The sequence below is a fragment of the Leucopleurus acutus genome, assembly GCF_964270905.1.
Source record: "Leucopleurus acutus genome assembly, chromosome: 5".
NCBI classification, from domain to species: Eukaryota; Metazoa; Chordata; class Mammalia; order Artiodactyla; family Delphinidae; genus Leucopleurus; species Leucopleurus acutus.
Window position 1 is genome coordinate 122,291,783 of NC_139147.1, and position 24,344 is coordinate 122,316,126.

The 24,344-nt window shown below is 35.1% G+C and overlaps 1 protein-coding gene across 3 annotated transcripts in view; it reads right to left on the bottom strand.

Moving 5' to 3' along the window:
• The window catches only part of RASA2 (RAS p21 protein activator 2), a 117,244-nt gene that overhangs the window by 68,195 nt on the left and 24,705 nt on the right, over window positions 1-24,344 (bottom strand). For all 3 annotated transcript variants that reach the window (XM_082840244.1, XM_082840243.1, XM_082840245.1), the window contains exons 3-5: window positions 20,964-21,067; window positions 11,138-11,232; window positions 1,587-1,663 (exon numbers count right to left, since the gene is read on the bottom strand). In XM_082840244.1, coding sequence (XP_082696370.1) covers window positions 1,587-1,663; window positions 11,138-11,232; window positions 20,964-21,067 — 276 coding nt within the window. The remainder of the gene's footprint in view (window positions 1-1,586; window positions 1,664-11,137; window positions 11,233-20,963; window positions 21,068-24,344) is intronic.

The following is a 24,344-nucleotide window of genomic DNA, read 5'->3' on the forward strand; positions in this document are numbered from 1 at the left end:
GATCATGGTTGCCTAGAGCTGGATATAAAGAGAGGGGACTGAACACATCTCTGAGTAATGCCTTTTGGTATAGTTTTGACTTTTGAAGTCATCCTGATATTCTACATATTCAGTAAAATAAAAGTAAACCAACAAGGATGGGGGAAAACAACATTAAACTAAATGCAAACCAAATCAATCCAATTAACTGTATTTCAAATGTACAACATAACTGAACTGAGCAGGGCAGAGAGTAATCCAAATACTTTCACTATATGCTCTCAGTCTAGGGGAAAAAACTGTAAACAAATCCTGTTGTTAGTAGGTAAATCCAAACTGAGGAACATGTGAAAAAACAACTGGCCTGTATTCTTCAAAAATCTCACCTCCATGCAAGACAAAGAATAGCTAAAAGTACAGGTTAAGGAGATTAGAGACATGACAACTGAATGTAATACATAATCTTGAACTGTATCCCTTCTTGGAGAGAAAAAATGTGTCTTAAAGGACATTATTGGAACAGTTGACAAAAGTGAAATATTGTAACTGTAGATTAAAGTATTGAAATATAAAAACTACAGATTATACTTTTATTGTAACAATGTTAAATTTCCTGAATTTGATAACTGTACTAAAGTACATTTAAATATTATATTTAAGAGACTATCCCTTTTCTTAGGAAATACACACGGATATATTAAGGATTATAATATGTGCAACCTTCTTTAAAAGAGTTCAGAAAAAATTAACTGAGTAATATTATATATAGTATTTTATGTATATATATAAGCACATAAATATCAATATGTGTATTTATATAGAGAGAGAATACCTCAAAGGATCTGGGGTGTTCATAATTAGGAGAATAAATTATAGTCTGGAGCAGCAGTAGGAGAGTAATATTGACCCTACTCCCTAGCTCTAAGGTATATGGGTATGGTGGAATACATATAGCCTCAGATTGAGAAGGCAGTAGAGGAAACAGTACTTCAGGGGATATTCATGTATCAGTTAAGACAGAGAGAAAACATTCAGAAGTCAGGGATATCCCATTGTTTGTTGGCAACACAGAGGAAGGGTTTGGGTGAGAGGGAAAAGGTGGAGGATTGGGCTGAAACAGATTTCCAGAACAGTTAGAAGATTAGAATCGGGGTGATAAAAATAAGTTGAGAGAAAAGAGGAAAAAAGGAATTCAAAGTAGGTGAGAATCAATACTGGTAATCTCAAGGTACACATTTAGTTTTAGCCCCAAGGTCCCTAATGCTCTGCTGTGCTATATCTAGAGTTTCTAGAGGCCCTCTACTGGGAAGCTTTTCCAACTCATTGCTGCTTGGTGGTTAGACACGTTTATCTGTGATCCTATATCTATCATGTAACACACATTAAATAAATACTGGTTGAATGAATTAATGACTCATCATATGTAATCTGAGTAGACTAGATGTGAGAAAATAAAGTGGAAAACAAATTAATAAAGGAATGGCATAGCAGAGCTCATTTCTGAAAAAAGTTTCTAAAGTATTTAAAATAAGGAGTTGGCTTAAAATTCAAAGAATACAAAATGGAGAATTATATGTAGTTGACTTTGGTAAAAGAAATATGCTTACTGTACAACAAGCTGCTGGCACACAGTTCCATTTTCTGTTATCAGTTCATTCAGTTTTAATTCAAGGTGAACTTTACCCTATAATGAAAAAAAAATTACAAACTGAGAAGTCTATTTCACAGATAAAATACTAATTAAAGGTATGTACTTTTTCAAATGGTAGCCATAATATTTAGTTATTCACTAACTAAATACTAGTGATCCTTAGCACATGGCTTTGTCTCCATTAAGTACTTGTTAAATGACTAATAACCAACAATGTAGATCAAAATCTGAAAAATAAGCAGTCAAATGCTTATATCACACGTGGTATTAAATTTAAGAATTTTATGCCCAGTTCAACAAATATTTATCTCAATTATCATGAATCAAAAAGAAAGACAAAACTTACGTTTTAGGAAATTTTGAATTTAGCAAATTACAAGATGTAGAATGCTTTTTCCAGAGAAGATAATAAGTATAGAGACAAGTATCATTAAAAGACAGAGAAATCATACAATTCTAAAACAATAAAACTAAGTTAAAGCTAGTAAGATTCAATTTGCCAACACTTACTTTTCTCAAATAATTAAGATTTATGGAATATCTACTACATTTTAGGAGGCACTGTGGGAGTGGGTAGGAATCCAAAGAGGTATAAAACAAAGTCACTGCTTATAAGAACTCACAATCTAGTTGGGCAGACAATAAATAAGAGATAACAATATATGGCCAAGAGCACTGATGAAACAATGGGATACTGAAAATGAAAATAAAGGACTACTTTCTTAAACAGCCATTAATAAATGGATTTTTAAAAAATTCAGTAGTATAAGTTTAAAGCAAACTATCAACTTCTCAAGAAACAAAGGCTTAGGAACAATATAATCTAGAGCTTGATATTTCTACCCTGCCACTGGTGATGAGCAATTCTAAACTGGCTATGAGCAATTCTGAACTGGTTAAGAATCAGTGTTGGATTACCTCCACCCAGCTGACAAGACAAACTGCCACATTGCCAACTGGAGATTTCAGGGGTGTGATATCCAGGGACTACTGATATAAGTTATTTCATCAGAGATAGGAAAGTTTATTATCTAGTCACTGTTCCTCTTTGGAACAACCCCTTTCAGACATACACAGAAATCTAACCTGAATCAGCCTTTTTTTGTTTTTTTTTGTTTTTTTTTTTTTTGCAGTACGTGGGCCTCTCTCTCACTGTTGTGGCCTCTCCCGTTGCGGAGCACAGGCTCTGGACACACAGGCTCAGCGGCCATGGCCCACGGGCCCAGCCGCTCCCTGCATCGGCAGGCGGACTCTCAACCACTGTGCCACCAAGGAAGCCCAATCAGCCTATTTTTAATCGGCATATTTTATACAAGAGTGAGTCTGAGGTCCACTAACTACAAATCTCAGCGTTAGACAGATGAGCAATAAATACTGATGGATCTCAACACAAAAGTCTGCATGAGAAAGCTAAGCTCTAAAAAACAAAGGCAATAGCTGTCATAAAATTAGCAGTTAGGTGGAACTGGAACTATATCTAGCCAACCTTCCACTAAAAATCTGGACACAAATATTTATAAAACCATACATAATTTATAAAATAGGCCTTTCATTAGTCCAGCATTTAATAATCACAACCCCTACTATTCAAGAGTGACCTCAAGAAGGTTCATGATAGGTAGTAATTTATAGTATTACTCAACCAGAATTTTGAATCATATTTGCTGTCACACCAGCATCTGTGTCACTTGACAAATGAGTGAGCCTAGCCAACTGCACCAACATTTACATCTCAAAGCAGTTGTACCATTTTAACATGTATGTATTTTATGGTAGAAACTGTATACTAACAAGGCACTCCCAACTGTTTCTCAGGAAATGTCTAGGATCTAATCTATTTTTAAAACAATACAAACAATATAGAATAGGAAAAAAGTATAATAATTTCATTCACAACTAAAAATCACAGCACTGTATCAACTCAAGACTAGAAATCAGAAGATATTTAATGGGGTTCTCCCAGGAATCATTATCAGAGTCAGAGCCTACCTAATATGTTCATTACTCCCGCTGGCTGTTAAACAGAACATTCCTTTGGCATTAGTCAACAATAACGTAATTACGTATTAACCTGGTCAAGAAAAGAGTGGGGAGAGAACAAGCAGACACAAGACACATACTGTAAGGGTGGCACACTAAAATTCAAAAGCATTATGAGTTAAATTAAGGAAATTATAATTTCTAAACTATAAAACACTACCTCATTATATACTTCAACATGGAAATATATACATGATACTTAGTAGAAGGAACAAGTCACAAGAGGGTGTATAATACAATACTAATTTATAAAAATAAAACATACTATATATATTACTATATAAAATTACTACAACGCTACCTGCCAAAACATTGATAGAATTTATCTTTGGTTGGTAGGATTTCAAATTGTTTTCTTTTTGTTCATCTAGATTTTGTAAGTTTCTACTACCATTGTGTTTTGCTTTCTAATGAAGTAAAATGAACAAGAAATTTTAAAAATTATTTGAAGCTACTTTTTAGTGTTAGAAACCCAAATTTGAAAACATTTAAGAAAAATTTAGTATTCCTTACTATGTTCACATGACAGTTCAGTTTTACTTGCATTTGTCACCATTTTATAGATTTAGATTGTAGCAAAACTAGTTCATTTGTGGGGTAGGGAGGAGAGTTCAGCAAAACATTTCCTAGTTTCCCTTGAAGCCAGTTTCCCAGGGATAGTGGCTAAGGATAGCCATAAGATACAGTTCTGGCCAATGAGATATAAACAGAAGTTGCCGGTAGAGCATCCAAAGAAGCTTATTGAAAAGGACTCCCTAACTTCAGCAGTGGCTTGAGAGGCTGGAAAGCTTACTCAAAACTTTCCACAATCTCACACTGGGCATGATAAAAATGGGAGCCCAGGGCCCACCAAGATAGAGTGGCTCTCATAAACACCCAGGCTTTCTGTTGGAACCTTTAAAGGCCTATGCTTGAGTACAAAGGGTGAACAACATAGATCGGCCTTTACAAAGAGTAAAACCTAGCCTGGAATCAGCCAAATCCCTAACTGGATTAAAGTGATCAGTTTCCAGCCTAACCACATGCCAAAAGCTAAAGTAAATCTTTCCTGGAGGAAGAAAAAAATATCATCCAGAGTTTCAAGTTATCTCTAAAATAGCTCATATTTCAATGTCCAGCATTCCATCAAAAATTACAAAGCATGCCCTAAGACCACACACCAACCCACCCCCTGCAAACACAAAAACCAAAAAATCAAAAACTGACAAAGAGCAGATTCACAGGAGACACAGATGTTGGAGTTAAAGGACAGATTTTTCTTTTTTTGAAATAGAAGACAAAATGAAAAACTCAGCAAATACCTGTAAAGTATAAAATATGTCAAATGAAAAATTTAGAATTAAACAATAAAATAACCAAAATGAACATGTATTTAACAGATTAGCCACAGCTGAAAAGAGGATTGGTGAAATAGGAGACAGGTTAGTCAGAGAGGGAGAGAGTATAAGAGACATATGAGACATAGTAAAATGGTCTATTATTCATGTAACTGAAGTCCCAGAAGAGAGGAGAAAGAACGAACAGGGGAAAAGAAAAGCTGAAGAGATAATTGCCTGGAATTTTCCTAAACTGACAAAAGACATCAAGGCACAGTAATCAAGAGCCCCTAGGAACACCCAAGTAGGATAAAAAGAAAATCACACGTAGGTGCAGCGTAGTAAAACTGATGAAAACAAAATATAAAGAGAAAATCCTAAGGTAACTAAAAAAAAACAGGGACATTACTTACAAAGAGGTAACTGTAAGATGCTGACAAGGAACTATATTTGGTGATAAACATGCAATGTGATTGGTCCAGAACAGCTTTCTTATTATCCAACCTCCTAGGGGAGGTTCAGTGACAAAATAGTGACAAAATTTAAAAATAAATCAAATACTTAAAGGGTATTATTCTATATATATTTCATACCACTAATTATATTAGGTTGATATAAGCAATTATATCGCATTAATTTGTATTAGGCAGCATATTTAGGAACTTATTACTGTCTGAAGGTTTATATTCTAACTTTATTTCAGTTACTGCTACAAAAATTTCACACAGAAAAATCTGAGATTATTTTAATTTTATAGTAATGTATAGTCTTGGTACCATTTAGAAGATATTATGTGAATTTCTGCATACAATTGGGGAAATTCAAATGAATACAGTTATTTGGGCAAAACACAATGCACGCACTTAAAAACTTCCTGAGTCTAAACATTTTTTTGTTTTATCAACATTAATAAATTAATTTAAATGACGATTAAATTAAATTTTAACAACCATTCCACAGAACTCAAGTATATTTCAACTGATGAAAATTTTTCTTCATATGAAGGAAACTTCTAGATTTCTGATGGATGCTTTTATATATAGTAATTAATTCTATAAATCATTTTGGACACGACTGCCTATCTGATGAAAAAATAAAGGTTTTACTTAATACCTTCTGTTTATGGATGGATTTGTTTTCTCTTTAAAGAAGTATTTATTATGATCTAGAATGGCTCATTCCTTTATTATTTCATGTTTATAAATTTACAAATGAAGTTTTTAAGATACCTTTATACTCATTATGTCTTAATTGAGCATGTAAAAAAACCCCTTGATTTATGCATTATTAGCTATAATCTTTGGATTTTTTTAAAATGCTTGCTTGTTTTAAACAAGGGCAGAGGCCATATTACCACCCCCCACACACCAAAAAAAACACAACCTATAAAACAATCAATAACTTATGGCAGGATCCAGAAATTCAAGATAAGCCTGTTGGTAAAAAGACTTATTAACTAAGTAATTACATCAAAAGGATGTGATTGATATTGCATCTGGATTCACTGCTTGTACAAGTTGTGTGAGACAAACACCCTTAATTAATGACAGCACCAACTTCTCCATATGACAGATTTGGTTTAATCAGTCTTATATAAAAGCATACTTTTTATCATAGTACCTAAAATATAAAGAAAGGAAAAATACTTAGTTATTGTGAGCTCCAGGACCAAACAGCTAAAAGCATGGCTGCAGATGACCTAAGCCAAAAGAAGATTTATAGGAAGGGGCACCGATACAACTCATATTAACTTCGTTTATGTGGCAAAGAATACAGAGAAAGAACACCAAGTGAAATAGGATGATAACCAGGACCACAAACTTAAGGAAGAAAATGCTTTGAAAAAGAGGGAGCAGTCAACAGTATCAAAAGTTGCTGAAAGACCATGTAAGAGGAGGACTAAAAAATGTCCACTAGACTTAACACAGTGTCATGCGTAACATTATTGAGAGCTGTCTACGCTCTCCCTCCAACCCACTGTGGGGTTTGAAGGCAGATTAGAGTGGGTTGAGAAAAGAATAGTTCAAGCCACAGGGGAACGCTGCAAAACAAAACAAAAAGAAAAGGAAAAAAAAGTGTAGCAAAACACACTCATGAAATATTATTAATACTGTCTTGAATGTTTGAAAAGAAAACTGAAAACAATTAACATTAACAGCAATAATAAAGCACCTGGGAAACAATTCAAGGCAAGAGGTTAGTGTTCTTAGCAATTTTTGAACTGTTTTGGTATAAAACCCATCTTACTACTATGGAATCCTTTCATCTGAGGGCTAAATTATGTTTCTACATGTTACTTCCCTAGAACTTTAGAACTGAAGGGAATCCTATATACTGAAGTTCTCATGTCACAGTTGAAGATCCTCAGACAACAATAATTTAGCAACTCTTTTGGGTACAAATGCCAATTAGAGCTAGGAAATCAAACATCTCCTCTGAAGTAGAGATACCAATCATTTCCTCTACCTAAATCCCTTTCTTAGGGGACAACGCCCCAAAACTTTAATCCCCAATCATATCAAATTAGACTGCAGTGGGCATGTGACCCAAGTCTGCCAAATTTTCTCTCTAAATTGTGGCAGAGAACTGAGTCAGACCTTAAGAGAGTGAGGGGGCCACATGCTCAAGTAGGCCCAAAGATGGATGTGGCATTTTTTAGCTGTCAACAAGAAATTAGAGTGGATTTATAGAGAGAAGCAGAAGGGAGAGACATGTTAGTCTCATAAGACATACGAAAAGAATACCATGGAATCTCATCATTAAACAACGTTTTTTTTCTTTCCCCTTCATTTTGCAAAGTGAATAGTTATTAAAATTAGAGCAGGGGCTTCCCTGGTGGCACAGTGGCTGGGAGTCTGCCTGTCAATGCACGGGACACGGGTTCGGGCCCTGGTCTGGGAAGATCCCACATGCCTCGGAGCGGCTGGGCCCGTGGGCCACAACTACTGAGTCTGCGCTCTAGAGCCCACGAGCCACAACTACTGAGTCCGTGTGCCACAACTACTGAAGCCCACGCGCCTAGAACCTGTGCTCTGCAACGAGAGGCCCCCGCAATGAGAGGCCTGCACATCGCAGCAAGGAGTGGCCCCTGCTCACCACAACCAGAGAGGAGTCTGCGCCCAGCAACGAGAACCCAACACAGCCAAAAAAAAAAAAAAAAATTAGAGGGAAAAATAGAGAGAAAACATTAACTATTCACTTTACAAAATAAAAGGGAAAGAAGAAAAAGACTATTTAAACAGTGAGCACTTATACTCAAGGAGCACAATAAGCACATGAGTAGGGAGAAAGGAATCAGTGGGTCTCAATCCTATGTGCCTCCTGCAGTACCTACTGCTGTGTTGAGAAGTCTACACTTTAAAGATACAGTATGTATTTTTCATTCACCGTGGTGCTAAATGCAAGCCAGCTATTTTATGAGGTGGTCAACCAAAAACAAACAAACCACCCATTATTTTAGTTTACTTTATGAGAAATTAAAGTCTTTTCAAAAATAATTCTATGCGAACTGTATCTAGTTTATTATAGTAAGAAACCTGATCTCCACTTAGGATGCAGCTCCCACGTAAATGCCTGACAACTTTCTAGCTCTCACTGGCCATACTGAAATTCTTGTAATTATACTCCAAGGAGCTTCCCAGGAACTTTCTAATGTCCCTCCCTTTTTCTTTGAGCTAATTTGGGTAAGCTTCTGTGCCTTACACTCAGATTTTCCTAAGTGATTCTCTTAATAATCTATGTTGAAGCCTTTTTATGACCAACAGTACAGAATAGTGAAAGGTAGTAAAGCACTGTGGTTAGGAGTTTTAGAATCAGACATGCTCTTTATGGGAATGATGGTTCCATCACTTAATAGTTTTGTGACTTTGCAGATGTCATTTAACCTCTATGAATCCATTTTCCACATCTACAAAATAGAGGTAATGCTACCTACACCTCATAATGCTAATCTGAAGATTAAGTCAGATAAAATATATTAAATCCTTAGTACTGTGCTAGATATATGCTGTTCTAATTACTAATAGTAATTATTAAATTCCTGCTGAACTCAATCTGTCTCACAGCTTTCTCCTATGGCTCCATCAACTGCTCTTATTTCCATGATATTTTAATGAAATTTTATAAAACTTATGCAAGTGAACAAATTCATTAACAAAATAGGATTTGTATGAATCAGGCTGCTTTTCTAACTTTTTTAGACTCACGAGGTTGATTTAATATTCCTAGATCAGCTTTGGAGCAAAACAATATTCCCAATGTACCAGATTAATGTGATAAGTGTCATACACCCCCTCCCATCCCCTAAAGTACTCCTCCTTCTAAAGTTTATTTTAAATAGTGAGTAGATCTTACAGATCAACTATCATTTAAGACAAAAGAACTGTAAAGGTTAAAAACTCATGGTTATGAAAATAATTCATAGCAAATAAAAAATGTCATGATATCTAACGGTTAAATGCTGTTTGCAGATTTTTGTGTTTCAGCCATGAGTTTTATACATACAATCAAATAAAAAGCCTGTTACCCAGTAGTGATCTCTAATACCATCTCCAATAATTATATAAAGAGTATTCTATAGAAATTTCTAACTTTGGAGAGCTGGGTCCCTTAAATCCTTTAGCAAGTAACACTGGCCACAAGAAAAAGAATGGACTTTAATAAACTACATCTTAAAATAATCCTCAAACTTCATTTTAGACCAAATTCTCAAAACCTTTTCTTATCTTTCTTTTTTGTTAAAACTATTAAAAAGAAAAACTAGCACTTCAAAACTTTCATGTCTGCCTTTTGGTAAAGGCGTATTAGGGAAATGGACACCTGACTGACTGGTGGTAAACAGACATTTTACATTTGTATAACTATTAACAGCTTTCAAAATACTCTTAAAGGTATTTCATTTAATTCTCACAATCATATGAGTCAACATGGCAACTTTCATTCCCATTTTATAGAAATAAAATTCAAGGTCAGTAAAATAACCACATATGAAAATTAGGACCTCAATTTTTAGACTTCTACTTTAAAACCCTTTCCACTTCATCACATTGCCTCTCACCTGGATCATTTACCATACAGTATAACTGGGATAAGAATAAAAGTTATTGTCAAATGGAAAGAAAAGAACATTAAAATGGGGTAGGGTGGAAAAACAGGAGAAGTTTCAATTATATTTTATACTTAAGAAGGGGTCTTAGCAAACAAATACTTAATTTTTTGAGAATTTAATCAAACAGAATGCTTGAGAGGTTATGAGGAAACAGACACAGGCACTTTATTTGCAAATACCTGTGGGGGTGTGTGCAGTACTTTTTTCTTACCTAAAACTTCTGTTTGAGTCATAGTGGCAAATTATAACTTCTTTTAGAGAAGAAGAATTCTGCTTGCAGTTATGCCCTTGGGAAATGGTTTCACAATCCTTATCATATTTTATAAATAAATAGGGTTACAAAAAAAGGATTCCCTTTAGATAGAAATAATTTCTAAGAGTAACTCAGACTTCTGAGAAACAAATACAAAAGTTAAGCTACGTGGCTAAACATACATCTTTATTCACACACAGAATCTTTAACATCTCTTATTTTGGCAAGAGGAAAGAAGAGCTTTAAAATAAGTAATGATACCCTTTCAAATAAAAAGCAAGATGAACAAAAGGAAGGGTAGGTATGGGAATGAAAGCTCTGCATGGTGGGCTCAGGCATGGTTTGAATGAATAACATTTTCCCAAGTCTAGTGTATTAGAGAGTAAAGAGAGCATCCTGGTCAGAACAGATGAAATAAATCACAGACTTCTAAGGATTCTCCTCAGAATTAATAAAATATATCTTTTCCATTAAAACCGTTTCCCCATCTAAAAAAGTTAGTAATTTGCTACTGTGACCCAAATAAAAGAACTATGGAAGGAAAAAAAATGTCCTCCTAACATAACCCCCCCAAACACATACGCGTGCACATACACGTACATTATTCTTGATTTCACGTGGCGAGGCATTTCCTTCCAGTTATATGTTACTCAGAGGTCTATAATATTTGGTGCCAGAATTTAAAATAAGGTATGATAAGCTCTCTCTAGATGAACTAGTATAATTAGTTCGTTTTACACTTATTTTCTCTGTGTGACAATCTCTTCCATCACTTAATCCTTAATATTTACCTGAACCTCTGAATTGGAATCAATAGGCTGTAGTGAAAACCAAGTTTCTCTGCCACTGTGGTTACACAAGTCTTCTTTTTTGATGGCTACTTTTCCTGTAAGAAATAAGTAAAACAATGAGGAAACATATTATATATAACCATTAGCACTGTTACATATAATACTTTGTAGAAAACATTTAAAAATAATTTGTATCTGTTGATATCAAAAAATCCATTTTTATAAAGCATTTTTCTATATGCTAAAAAATGAAAATGTGCCTCATTTTCCTCTACCCATTGGCAGACCCTTCTCTGGGCCATTTTGAATTAGGGGTTTAGAGCAAAACTCAGTTGTATTTATATGCAACTGCATTTTCAATGTACAATGATAGTGCAAACTAATCCTCTCAACTCCTTAACACTATGAATAAACCATATGTTCTGTCTGAGCAGACATATCTGCATTTAATAAGAGTTTATAAGCTCTAATTAAGAGAACAGAAAAACAGTATCATATGGTCACTAATAATTTTGAAAACTGACTTGAAATTATGGGATAAAACAATTTTATTAAAAATTTGCTTTATCAAAACACTGTAAACACTGCTTATGCTGCTTCAATGCATACACACACAAAAAAAAATCAAAGCAGTTCCCTAAAGAGTTTCTACGTCTCAGAGACAGATACAGTACAATGAACAAAGAAGTATGAGAGGAAGAAACAGAAATGTTCTTATTATAATGAAGTATTTGCCATGTTGGTACAAAGCATTTCCTTCCTCAATTCAAGTTTTAAGAAGTAGACATAGTTTTGCATATGACCGACAATTTGTTCCAATATTCAACACAAAAGCTTCAACAAAGGATATATGCTAAAGTAAAAAATAGTTCACTTTATTTTATCAAACAAGAATTTCCATTTTAAGTACCCTAATTATACTTCATACCCTTTTCACTTATGACCATCTTGATCTTTTAGTTCAACATTTGAAAACTTTGAGAAAACAGTAAAAAAAATTTCTGTCAAGATATATCAATTTTTGTGTATCAAGTGGAAAGAAAAGGCATAACAGGAAAACAAACACAGAAAAACTGTCTTTAAAATTTTATTCTAGAATTAGACAGTGGTAATGGTTGCACAACTCTGTGAATATACTTAAAACCATTGCATTGCACACTTTAAAATAAGTTTTATGGCATGTAAATAACACATCAATAAAGCTATTATTTAAAAATTTAATATTATAAGACCCTTATTCTACAATTTCCAGGATTTTTAGTTTTATACATAATTTATGAATGTGTATGTAGATGTACATACATGTGCATGTATAATGCATACAAACATCACTAAAGCAAGCCCCCAACTTAAAAAAAGGGCTTTTAAAAAAGTTTATTCAGAAGTTTTCTGGTTTGATTCATTTACTGATTCAACAAATAATCACAATGGCTTTGTATTTTAAATGGTGAGTTGATTTCCAGACTTCCTTAACCAAAGTCTATTTAACCAATAATGCTTCTAAAAACTAGAGTAGGAATCTACCTGTTCTATTTATAACTCACAACTCAGATCACTGGAAACACATCTTCTTTGTCACAAGTGCCTTCCCAAGAGAGAATCCTCTCTTAGTTCACAGGTTAAAAAAAAAAAAATCCTAAGGCAAGGACCCTCTTCCTCCTATTTCATGTCTCATGTATCCATGGTACTCACTGTCACAAAAGAATTGAATGGTTCTTGTCTTCTGAGGGGGAAACTCTTTTCTGACTAGCCGTATAAATAAGCCGTTTGTAAGTTGAGAAAAACCTGCAATTTTATTGCCAGCTCTTATTCTTATCAAGTTCCTTTTAAGATGTCAGTTTCTAAAATGTAAAGATTTAGTCAGCCTGAAGAAGCAGGGAAGAACACATGATCTCAAGAAGTCAGAGAAACTGACAAAGAACAACAGAGAAAAATAAAGAAAAATATTTGAAGTCATTAGGTATTAGGATACCTGCAACATGTTCAGCACTTCAATAGGCAATATAACATATGAAAAAGAAATATATGTCATCAGCCCTAGGGAATCAAACAGGGTAGAGAAGGGTTAGGAGGGGAGGGAGGGAGGGAAAATGAATAAAAGAATGAATGAGAAAGGTGGGAAGGTAAAAGGGAAAAGAATTTGGAGAAGGAGGAGAGGAACAGGGAGGGGAGGAACAAGTGTCTGAAATACAAATAAGACCAAAAAAATCGATCATCATTCTTATTTGTTGTGAGTTATCCTTAGTTAAACAGGTTAGATGACAGCTTTTAAATATTAAAGGTAGGCAGCCTGATACAGTGGGAAGAGCACTGAACTGAAAGAAAAGCCAGCATTTACTGAACAGCTACCAGGTAGTAAATATTCTTACACATTTTGTTTAATCTTCATAACAATCTTGGGGGAAGAGCATATATTACAGATGAGGAAAGCTGAATGATATCAAAAACCTGCCCACTAATAAGTGCTAAAGCCAGCTTTCAAAACCAAGGTATGCCTGCCTGTTCATGCTCCTTCCAACACAGACACTAACTCTGTAGTGTCTACACTACAGACACTACAGACACTAATTCTGTTACTTATTAAGCTGTGTGATCTTGGGCAATTTATTTAAATTCTACATCTCATTTACCTCCTCTGTATTTGAAACAACTTTCAGCTCTAATGAAACCTATTCCATGCCTCCAACAGTCTCCAAAGTGTTTTAGTTTAATGTTTACTATTTTAAACAAAGTTAACTCATTATTTCACTAGCTGTGAGATCACCAACATTGAAAATAAAGAAATATATAAATAATCAGCCAACCACCCCAGGAACCAAATACCCAACACATTATTTAAAGGTACCATTTCATTTCCCCACCGTACTGACAAACCCATAGACAGAAAGAGCTTAGACCACATATATACACACATATATACCAGATGCTACATTAGTTCCTTAAAATCAGACAAGGAGAGGAAACACAAAAAGAAATGAAGGAACTGTGGACACAGAAACCATTTCTGTTGGTCTCTAAGTAAAAAAAGTATTCTTAGCTTTCCATTACCACTTCTAAGAAGCATTTTCTTACCATCTGTAAATATCATGTTATACTAGGCCCCCATTTTTTTTTTTTGTTTGTTTTTTTTGTTTTTTTTGTTTTTTGCTTTACGCGGGCCTCTCACTGCTGTGGCCTCTCCCGTTGTAGAGCACAGGCTCCGGACGCGCAGGCTCAGCAGCCATGGCTCACGGGCCCAGCCGCTCCACCGGCATGTGGGATCTTCCCGGACTGGGGCACGGACCCGTGTCCCCTGCCTCAGCAGGCGGACTCCCAACCACTGCGCCACCAGGGAAGCCCGGCCCCCATTTTTAAGTACAACATATTCTTAGAAATTTCATCCTGATACAGATCACCAACGGGCAAAATCTTGATGGCCTTTTTCCTACTTGGCTACTAGTAGAAATGGCTGAAAGGGCAGATAAAAGTAGCGATAAGTGTGACTGCCTATACAAGATGAAAAAGAACCAGAGGACTGAACAAATTCTGGCAGTATCAGTAACAGCCATTCAATCGATGGCAACACTTAGATGCCTTCGTGTACAGGGTTTAGATTGATACCTTTTGGTCTCTGTGGTAGACTGGTATATTAATGGCTTCCAATAAATCATACTTCCTTGTTCTATGCCACTGTGTGGTCCCCTCCAGCACTGACTCTGGGTTTGGCCATGCCACTTACTTTTGCCAATGGGACATCAGCAAATGTAATGCAAGTAGTCTTAATAAGCACCTGCAGTAGGGCTTACCCTCTTGCAACCTCAATACCGTGTGGAGTGGAAGGCTCAGATAATGGACAGCACCAGCCATGAGACATATGGGTCAGATCATTCAGCCCAGTCAATTTTTCAGGTAACTGCACATTAGTGACCCCAGGTGAGACCACCAGAAGAACCACCCAGATGAGCCTGGCCCAAATTGACAACCTGCAGAATCATGAGCAAATATATGATTGCTAAATTAAGCCACTGAGTACTGGGGTGTGATTTGTTATGTAGCAATAGATAACTGATACAGTCCCTATGCAAGCAGACACAAAAGTGTAGTCATAAGCAATTTTTAAACAGTAGGTTTGACTTAAGAGCTAAATGCCAGGAGAAATTACAATTCAAAGGGTTTAAGAAATACCTTCGCTATCTTAAACCCAACCTTATTTCATAGGTGAACAAGGCCTAAGAAGGTAGAGTGACTTATTTAAGGTCACAAAGGCAGTTAGTGATAGAGTCATGAAAGGAATTCAGGTCTCTAATATCCTACTGAAATTCTCTTATAACATTCTAAACCATGGGGAAAGAAAAACAAGTTAACCAGTCTACTAAGATAACCATGGTTTAACTGCTTAAGCCTAGATCCCTCTGAAAACTAGAATAACTAGAAAATACACATTAGAAGGTTAAATATATATGTTTTAATATTATTAGGATCCTCACTGGAAATGGAATTTTATTCTTACATGAAGTTTTTCTCTTCTCTTTTTCTCCTTTTTTAAGGGAAGAAGACACTACAACTTAGGACAATAAATCACACAGTAAAAGACTTTTAAAGCCTTAATTTTACAATTTTCTATCTTTTTGCAGCTTGGTTCCTATGTTTCAAGTTTTCAATTAATCTATAATCAAGTTTTCATACTACCTGTTCCTGGCATATAAGGATTCCTAATATGAAAAACTATGCCCCATATTAATAACAGTTATTACTTCCAGGAAAGGGACTGGGGGGGGGGGTCAGTGGCCAAAATTAATTGTCTATAATACTATAATTAAAAATTTTTTTACAAAAAGGAAAATATCCATATATTATTATACAATTAAAAATAAACAAACAGGCTGGGCTTCCCTGGTGGCGCAGTGGTTGAGAATCTGCCTGCCAATGCAGGGGACACAGGTTCGAGCCCTGGTCTGGGAGGATCCCACATGCTGCAGAGCAACTAGGCCCGTGAGCCACAACTGCTGAGCCTGAGCAGTTTGGAGCCTGTGCTCCGCAACAAGAGAGGCTGCGATAGTGAGAGGCCCGCGCACCGCGATGAAGAGGGGCCCCCGCTCACCGCAACTAGAGAAAGCCCTCGCACAGAAACGAAGACCCAACACAGCCAAAAATAAATAAATAAAGCAGCTTTCATTTAAAAAAAAACAACAAAAAACAGGCTTTTAAAGCTCTTCAACAAATACACATTCTTAGATCTTCTTAAGTTTAAAAGGTGGCTCTCTCAACCCTAGCTCAAATTTCATTCCCAGAAAATGCTATGGCACTGTTTAGCCTACAATTGGACAACTCAGTTATAAAATAATTGAGGGAACTCAATTTCCAGTAGCTCAAAATTTAAAAAAAACAAAGTGCCGCCTAACTTTATGAGTTAATGACAAAAGAAAAATACGTTAAAGTAAAAAAAAATGTAAAAATTTATAAGTGAAAATATCAAGATTATTTTCCAACTTTAAATTAAAGGCTATGTACGAACTGTGTTTAATAATAATAATTCCTATCTGTAAAAGGAAAAACAATTTCTACTAAATGTAGAAATTTTATTCCTTAATAAGAATAAACTTTTTTTTTAACAGTTCCCACACCAAGTTATGGCCTTCTGATACCACTCCTCAAAGGACTGATTTTTACTTTAAAAACAAATAAAAAAACAAAACAAGGGCAACTTTTGGAAATCATAATTATAAACCTCAACTAAAGGCCTTTCCAAGAAATACTATATAATGACTACTTGTAAATAGGTAATGAAAATTACAAAACATTTTCTTAAAATGTTTAGTCAATCAAAGATACACACTCTCTCAATCTTTATCCTACTCTACCTCTCTCTAGTCTTGCCATTAAAAGATCTCCCTGCCTTCTGAGATATTCATCTCTTCTTTCTCTCTTCCAACTTCCTGATACATTTAATCAATCTTCACTAAAGCCTCATTTTCCCTGCAACCCTCCTTAAATGCTCCCAGGGCAATTTCATTCATTCCAGTGGAGGCTTCAAGTATCACTCAGTGCTAATGACTCTCAAATCCATACCTCCACATCAAATCCAGATTTCTTCTCTGAGCTTCAGATCTGTATTTCCAACAGTCAACCAACATGTCCACCAAGATACTCCCCAGGTAATGCAAGTTTAACTTGTTTGAAATCAAAGTCATCGTCTCCCTTTCCCATCCCGAATGCTCCATATCTCAGTTAATGACAACCATAGAAACAAGACCATTTTTAACTCTTTCCCTTCTTATATCCTCTTTATCTTCTTAGTACCTAAATCCTATTTAAAGCTACTCCTGTGAAGTACATTCCCTCATTTGCATTTCCACTGCCACTATCCTACTCATCTCATTTGATAATAGCCTCCTTGATGGCCTCCCTGCCTTTAACCTCTCTCCATTCTAAAGCATAAACTATAGATCAGGGGTCCCCAACCCCCAGGCCACGGACCCATACTGTTAGGAACCGGGCTGCACAGCAGGAGGTAAGTGGCAGGCAAGCGAGCAAGGCTTCATCTGTATTTACAGCCGCTCCCCATCGCTCACATTACTGCCTGACCTCCACTTCCTGTCAGATTAGTGGCATTAGATTCTCATAGGAGCATGAACCCTACTGTGAACTACACAAGCGACAGATGTAGGTTGCGCGCTCCTTATGAGAATCTAATGCCTGATGATCTGAGGTGGAGCTGAGGCGGTGATGCTAGCACTGGGGAGCGGCTGCAAATACAGACTATCATTAGCAGAGAGGTTTGACTGCACAGAGACCATAATAAATCAACTGCTTGCAGACTCATATCGAAACCCTGTCGGTGAGCGGCAAGTGAAAACAAGCTCAGGGCTCCCACTGATTCTGCGTTATGGTGAGTTGTATAATTATTTCATTATATATTACAACATAATAATAATAGAAATAAAGTGCACAATAAATGTAATGTGCTTGAATCATCCCAAAACCGTACCCCTCCCCAGGTCCATGGAAAACCTGTCTTCCATGAAACTGGTCCCTGGTGCCAAAAAGATTGGGGACCACTGCTACAGATGACATATTTAAAGTAGATGTTCATATACTTTAAAAATATGTGTATATATAGTTATATATATGTATATATATGTATATACACTTTAAATACGTAACCTATAGACTCTGAGTTTGTAGTTTGAAAGTTATTGTTTACACCACAGGAAGTTGTTAAACTACAAAACTATATTCGTATATGCAGTTATATATGATTTTTAAAAGGTTCCTCATTCTTAAAAGGCTCAACACTACTGTCTACAGGATAAAGTCCAAATTCCTTAACACAGCTTTGAGGGTCCACCACAACTTGGTCCAAATCATATTCCCAGATTCATCTTCTACCACCCTTGGCCTAAGTGATTTACATTTTCCAGCAGATACACCACAAACATGATCCACTTTTTCTTCTCTGCTTCTGCTAATCCCTATTATCTTGAAACGTCTTCCTTTTCCTACCTAGGTAGTCTCTGTTAATCCTCCACCAAACATAAGTAACTCTTCTTTACTCTGTGCTCCCAAGTACTTTGTTCCTACCTCCAGCACAGACCCTATTAAATATATTAGGATTAGAGTATAAATCAGCCTGAAAACCTGGGAGCAACTTGAATCTTATTCACCTTAATATCCCCATCTTTTGTATGCCACATAGACAAGTGTTTGTAAATGTCTGTTTAATTGAATTAAGGATGGAGCCTCAGGGGTGATCCATAATTAAGGGTTTGCTACACAGAGAAAAGTCTACATATAAGAAGTCAGAAGGAAGACAACTAGGAAAATACAATGTCATTAAATTGCCTTTTCCTTGGCTTTCAACAAGTTGAATAAGCAATCCAAAGAGTCTAATGTGACATAGAGGCAGACGAGGATTGAAAACTATGAAAATGCCTTTTGTGACAAAGTATTTGTTATGTATATAGCTGACAGAAGTTAACATATTTATCAAATATGGATGCATAAGAATAAATAAAAGATAAAATTCCATCCAAAAGAAAAATAAGCAAAAGAATTAACAACTAATTCATAGAAGAAAAATGTAAAAGACCAATAAACACATGAAAAAATTCCTCAAGTTCACTAATAATCAGAAAATACAAATTAAAATGAAATATTTCTTTCACTATCAAACTGGAAAAATGAAATATTTCTTTCACTATCAAACTGGAAAAAAAATTTTTCAATGATAATATCCAAGAATGACCAGGGTATGGTGAAATGATTACGCCCATGTCATGTTTGGGGGAATGTAAATTAGTACAATATTTCCGGGAGCCAATGGAAAAATATATATAGGAAAAACCTTAAAAATATTCAAACGCTTTGGCTCAGTATTTTCACCTCTAGGAATTTATCCTAGAAAAAAAGACATGCAAAAATTTATGCAGAAGGATGTTCATAGCAACACCATTTAGAGTAACAAAAATCTGGAAACATAAATCTCTACCACGAAAAGAGCAGTTAAGATAATACATTCCTATAGAAAGGATATTTAAAAAATTACTTGTGAAAAATATTTAATGACATGGGAAAAGGATCATTAGATGATATTAAATGAAAAAGGAAAAAAACTTGAATAAATAGTACAATGTAATAATATAAATGTGTGAAATAAAGAATGGGAAGAAATACACAAATTATTAACTAAAACTGTTCTCATGCAGAGAACAATCCCTTAGAACATGTAATAATTTTACAATTAAGAGAAAGTATTATTGTTTTTAAAAGGTTATTTTATCTGCTCTAAAATGATTTTTGGCAAACTTCAAAAACAAGTTTGTCAGAAAAATGAAGTCAGATTACAGCGATTTAAAAAGAAATAAGTAGGAAGCAGAAGGATATAGACCATTTGTTAAGGAATTCAATGGCAAAAGCAGAAACAATTTAGACAGTAGTTAAGAGGTCAAAGCCAAATAAAGCGTAATCATTTGAACTGTAGGAGATGAGCATGTTTCAAATGGGAAAGGAGAGATGGAGATGATGAAATTCAGGACACTAAAAAGGGAGAGTAATGCATGTAAATTACAGACCTCTACCTGTTATTCAAAGATAGTAGTGCAAAGACCATGAACGTGACAATATGTGGCCAGTTAGTTTTGTCCTAGTCGATGCCTACAGATCATACCTCAGACGATTACTTAAGAAACAGTTACCGGTCACCAATATAGCCAGAGAGAAGAATATGACTAGATTAAACCAAATTATTACTTCTATTAGAAAAACTTCAAAAACAGATGTTCTTTGGTGGGGATCAAATACTGTGATCTTTGTAAAAAACATTCTTTGAACCATTCAACAATATTTACAGAGCATTTACTAAATATAAGGCACTCGGGCAGTGACAGTCTCTGCCTTCATAAATATCATATACATTCAACTAGAGCACCTAGACATTAAGCAACAAACTGATTTGTCACATCAGATTCATATAAATCAGAGTTCTACCCAGGATCAAGCTTTACTAATAACATAAAAGAAGTAGACAAATAGACTCTGATACACCTAAAAAACAAACAAACTGATGAACAACTATAATGAATACTACAGAAAGGGACCCACCAGGTACTATGGAAACATATGGTACCATGACTAGGGGGAGACTGGTTATGTCACTTCCCTGAGGAAATGTCACCCAAGCTGAGCATTCAAATTAAAAATCAGATCCACAAATGAACATGAAGTCTACAGGAAAGGATTAGAAAGTTGAGAATATATTATTCTGTTGTTTTCAACACTTTATACTTAGAGAAAGAACGAATATAAACACGAATGTTGTGATTAAAAGACAATTATGAATAGTACATACCTATACGAAGGTCTCTTTGTAAAACATTCTTATCATAAACATAGAAAGACAAATACTGGAAAGTTCTTGGAATCTCAAAGTAAAATTCTTCACTGAAAAACGGGCTAAAGAGAAAAGGGGGAAAGCTCATTAAATTTAAATTCAACAGTGTCCTCCTATAATATTTTCAATAAAATAAATTAAAATTACAGATTAAACACCATAAAGAAAAGCTTCAAGAGTTCCAAAATAATTCTCTATGCTAAGTTTCAGCTAAACCCTGTACAAACCAAGCTGAACTCTGAAAGGACCTCGATTGCCAGGCTGGGCTCTGAACAAACAGATTTTCTGGAGTCCTGTGGACAGAAGATCCAGTAACTGCCTGGGGTCATGCTCACCTGAAGTGGACACAAATGAGAGCTGAGGACAGTGTCATTCACACCATCATCATCTCAAAAATATGTAAATCACAATAATACATAACACCTAAAATGAATAATGCTACGTAAAATGTTATTTTAAAACATACTTTAAAAAATTAAAATAGGTTATTTTTAATCAACTTTACTGAGGTATAAACTACATAAAATAAAATCTAATTTAAAGTACAGAGGTTAATGACTTTTGATTAATTTATAAACCTGTAGAGTGCCCATCCCAATCAAGATATAGTAACATTGCAACTCCTCACAAAGTTCCCTCTTGCTTCTCTGCAGTTACTCCATCATACCTGTCACAGGCAACCAGTGATCTGATTTCTAGCACTAAAGATCTGGTGTAGGATTTCATATAAATGGAATCAAATAGTATGTACACTTGTGTCCAGCTTCTTTCACTCAGCTTAACGTCTATGATATCTGTTCCATCTTGCTGTGTATATCACTAGTTCATTTGTTTTAAGTGCTGGGTAATATTCCATTTATGAATATTCCACAATCCATGCTCCTAGTGATGGCATTTGAGTTGTTTCCAGTTTGGGCTATTAAAAATAAGGCAGCTATGAATATTTTTATACAAAGCTCTTTTATGTGTTCAGTTCTTTTGGACAGGTAACTAAAAATAGAATTGCTGAGTTAAAAGGTAGGTGAACTTTTAATTTATGAGAAGCTGTCAAACTGTCTCCAGTGCGGCTGTGCTATCTTGCACGCCTACGAGCGAGGGATAAGAGCTCCAGCGGCTCCACGTCATTGTTAACTTTTGCTACTGAAAGCCTTTTTAAAATTAGCTACTCTACAACATTATAAATCAACTATACTTCAATAAAAAGTTGTTTTGAAAAAAAATAGCTATTCTAGTGAATGTGACATGATAAATGTATATACCCGTGTAATCTCTACCCCAATCAAGATAAAGAACAAAGTTCGCCTGTGCAATGACTCACTCCATACTGTCACGGGAACCAGTGATCTGATATCTATCGTGACACATTATGTTCAAGAATGTGTAGTGACAGAAGTGGTTTTAAACTGCATTTCCCTGATGACTAACGATGCTGAATATCTTCTCCTGTGCTTGTTGCCCATTTGTATATCTTATTTTAGGAAAGATTTGTTTGAGTTTCCTCCACATATTTTAAAAGGTTTGTCTGTCTTCTTACTGGGTTTTTGGTCTGTTTGTTTGTTTGCTTTAATAAATTCTGGATGCAAGTCCTTTGTCAGAATATTTTCTCCTAGGTGTGGCTTGCCATTTCATTTTCTTGACAGTGTCAAAGAGCAGAAGGCTCTGATTTTGATAAAATCCAGTTTATCAGTTTTCCTCTTTTATGATTGGTGCTTTTGGCACCCTAAGTAAAGAAATCTTTGTCTACCCCCAAGTTGCTAAGAGTTTCTCCTACGAAACAGCTTATTTTTCTAAGTTCATTTTAAGAATGCTCTTTTGATATTTAAATTCTCCTATGAAGACATGAATTTCTGAAATTCTAGTTAACATCTTTTGTCAAGAGTACCTCTTTCCTGAGAATGTTTAAAGAACAAAAGGTACTTTAAAAATGTCACCATAAAATGCCATCTCTTCAGGATGTCACAACTTAAAGAGAAGCTAAAATGCAAAGTAAATGACTCTTAAAGAAGTCATTTCTGACCCTGTCCAGAAGACAGTTGACTTAGCTTTTTAGTTGTTATAATACCCGGTCAACTTTTGTCAATATATTTTTCACTTCAAACGTAACCAAAATAAACTTAAAAGGTGGTCTGTCAAAATAGTCTTTCTAATTAGTCTCAATATAGCAATCAACACAAAAACAACTATTAGGTAAAGACAGGTTTAGGTATTTTTCTCCTTTGCATCATTTTATATACAATTGAGAATTTCCTTTATATATTACACATCCGCACTCAAATATTATTTTTAAAACACATTCTAAAGCCAAATAAGAACAAGATGAGAATTATTCACTAAGTCATCTGTATCACTGTATCATCACAATCTCAACAATCTAATCCCCACATCTGGGCGCCCACATCTTTATTTTATAAATTAATTAATTAATCAATCCATTTGAAAAAAAAGTTTTCAACAACGTTGGTTAGAAGCAATAACTAGACATATAGTTTTTATAAAGCAATACTCTACTGTTATCACTAACCTATAATCCTGCATATCACTCCTAAGGAAATTCCCGGTGTGGGGAAGAGAAGCACTAGGTACAAGAAGTGTCGCTACTCAATTTGTTTATAGACCACCTACTTCTGAAAAGGATTTGAGGTAGAGATTTAGGAGCTATGGATTCCATATGTGACTCCTACTTACCTGCCATGAAAAATTCTATATCCAGACTACCTATAAAAACTATAATATTCAGAACCCATAAAAGATCTAAATGATATCTACTGACTTTTGACTTAACAGCTTATCACAACATTCACTAGGGTAGAAAACACTGAAATGAAAGCAAGGTGAGCAAGGGCTTAGACTACAAATTCTTTCACCCTATTCCACAAGGAAGAACGCTAGGAGGCACCTAGAATCCAAGAAACATGTAGTCTAATTATCCTGAAATGACCTAAGGTAACCACTGCTAGCCTTAAAATATCTTCCAAGTTGCTATGCATCTAGCATAATAATTTAAGATGGATAAAAATACTTGGTTTTATCATTTCCCCCACACAAATATCTGGAAAGGCAGGCAAGAGTTCTGGAAAAATAGTAAGCTTATTTTAGTTATTCATTTACAAAGCTATATTACATACTAGAAACTACCACAAATATTCAATTTATTGAAAATTACTAGTTTTGTATATAACTGATTTTTGTTTGATACGGAATCAACATACATTAAATAACAAATTGAGATTTAAATAGTTTCAGGTCCCTATCCCAGTTTTGCTTCTAACTTCCTTTATTACATGCACAAATTATTCAGGCTTTTGGTGACTCAGTTTCATCATTTATATAAATAAAAAC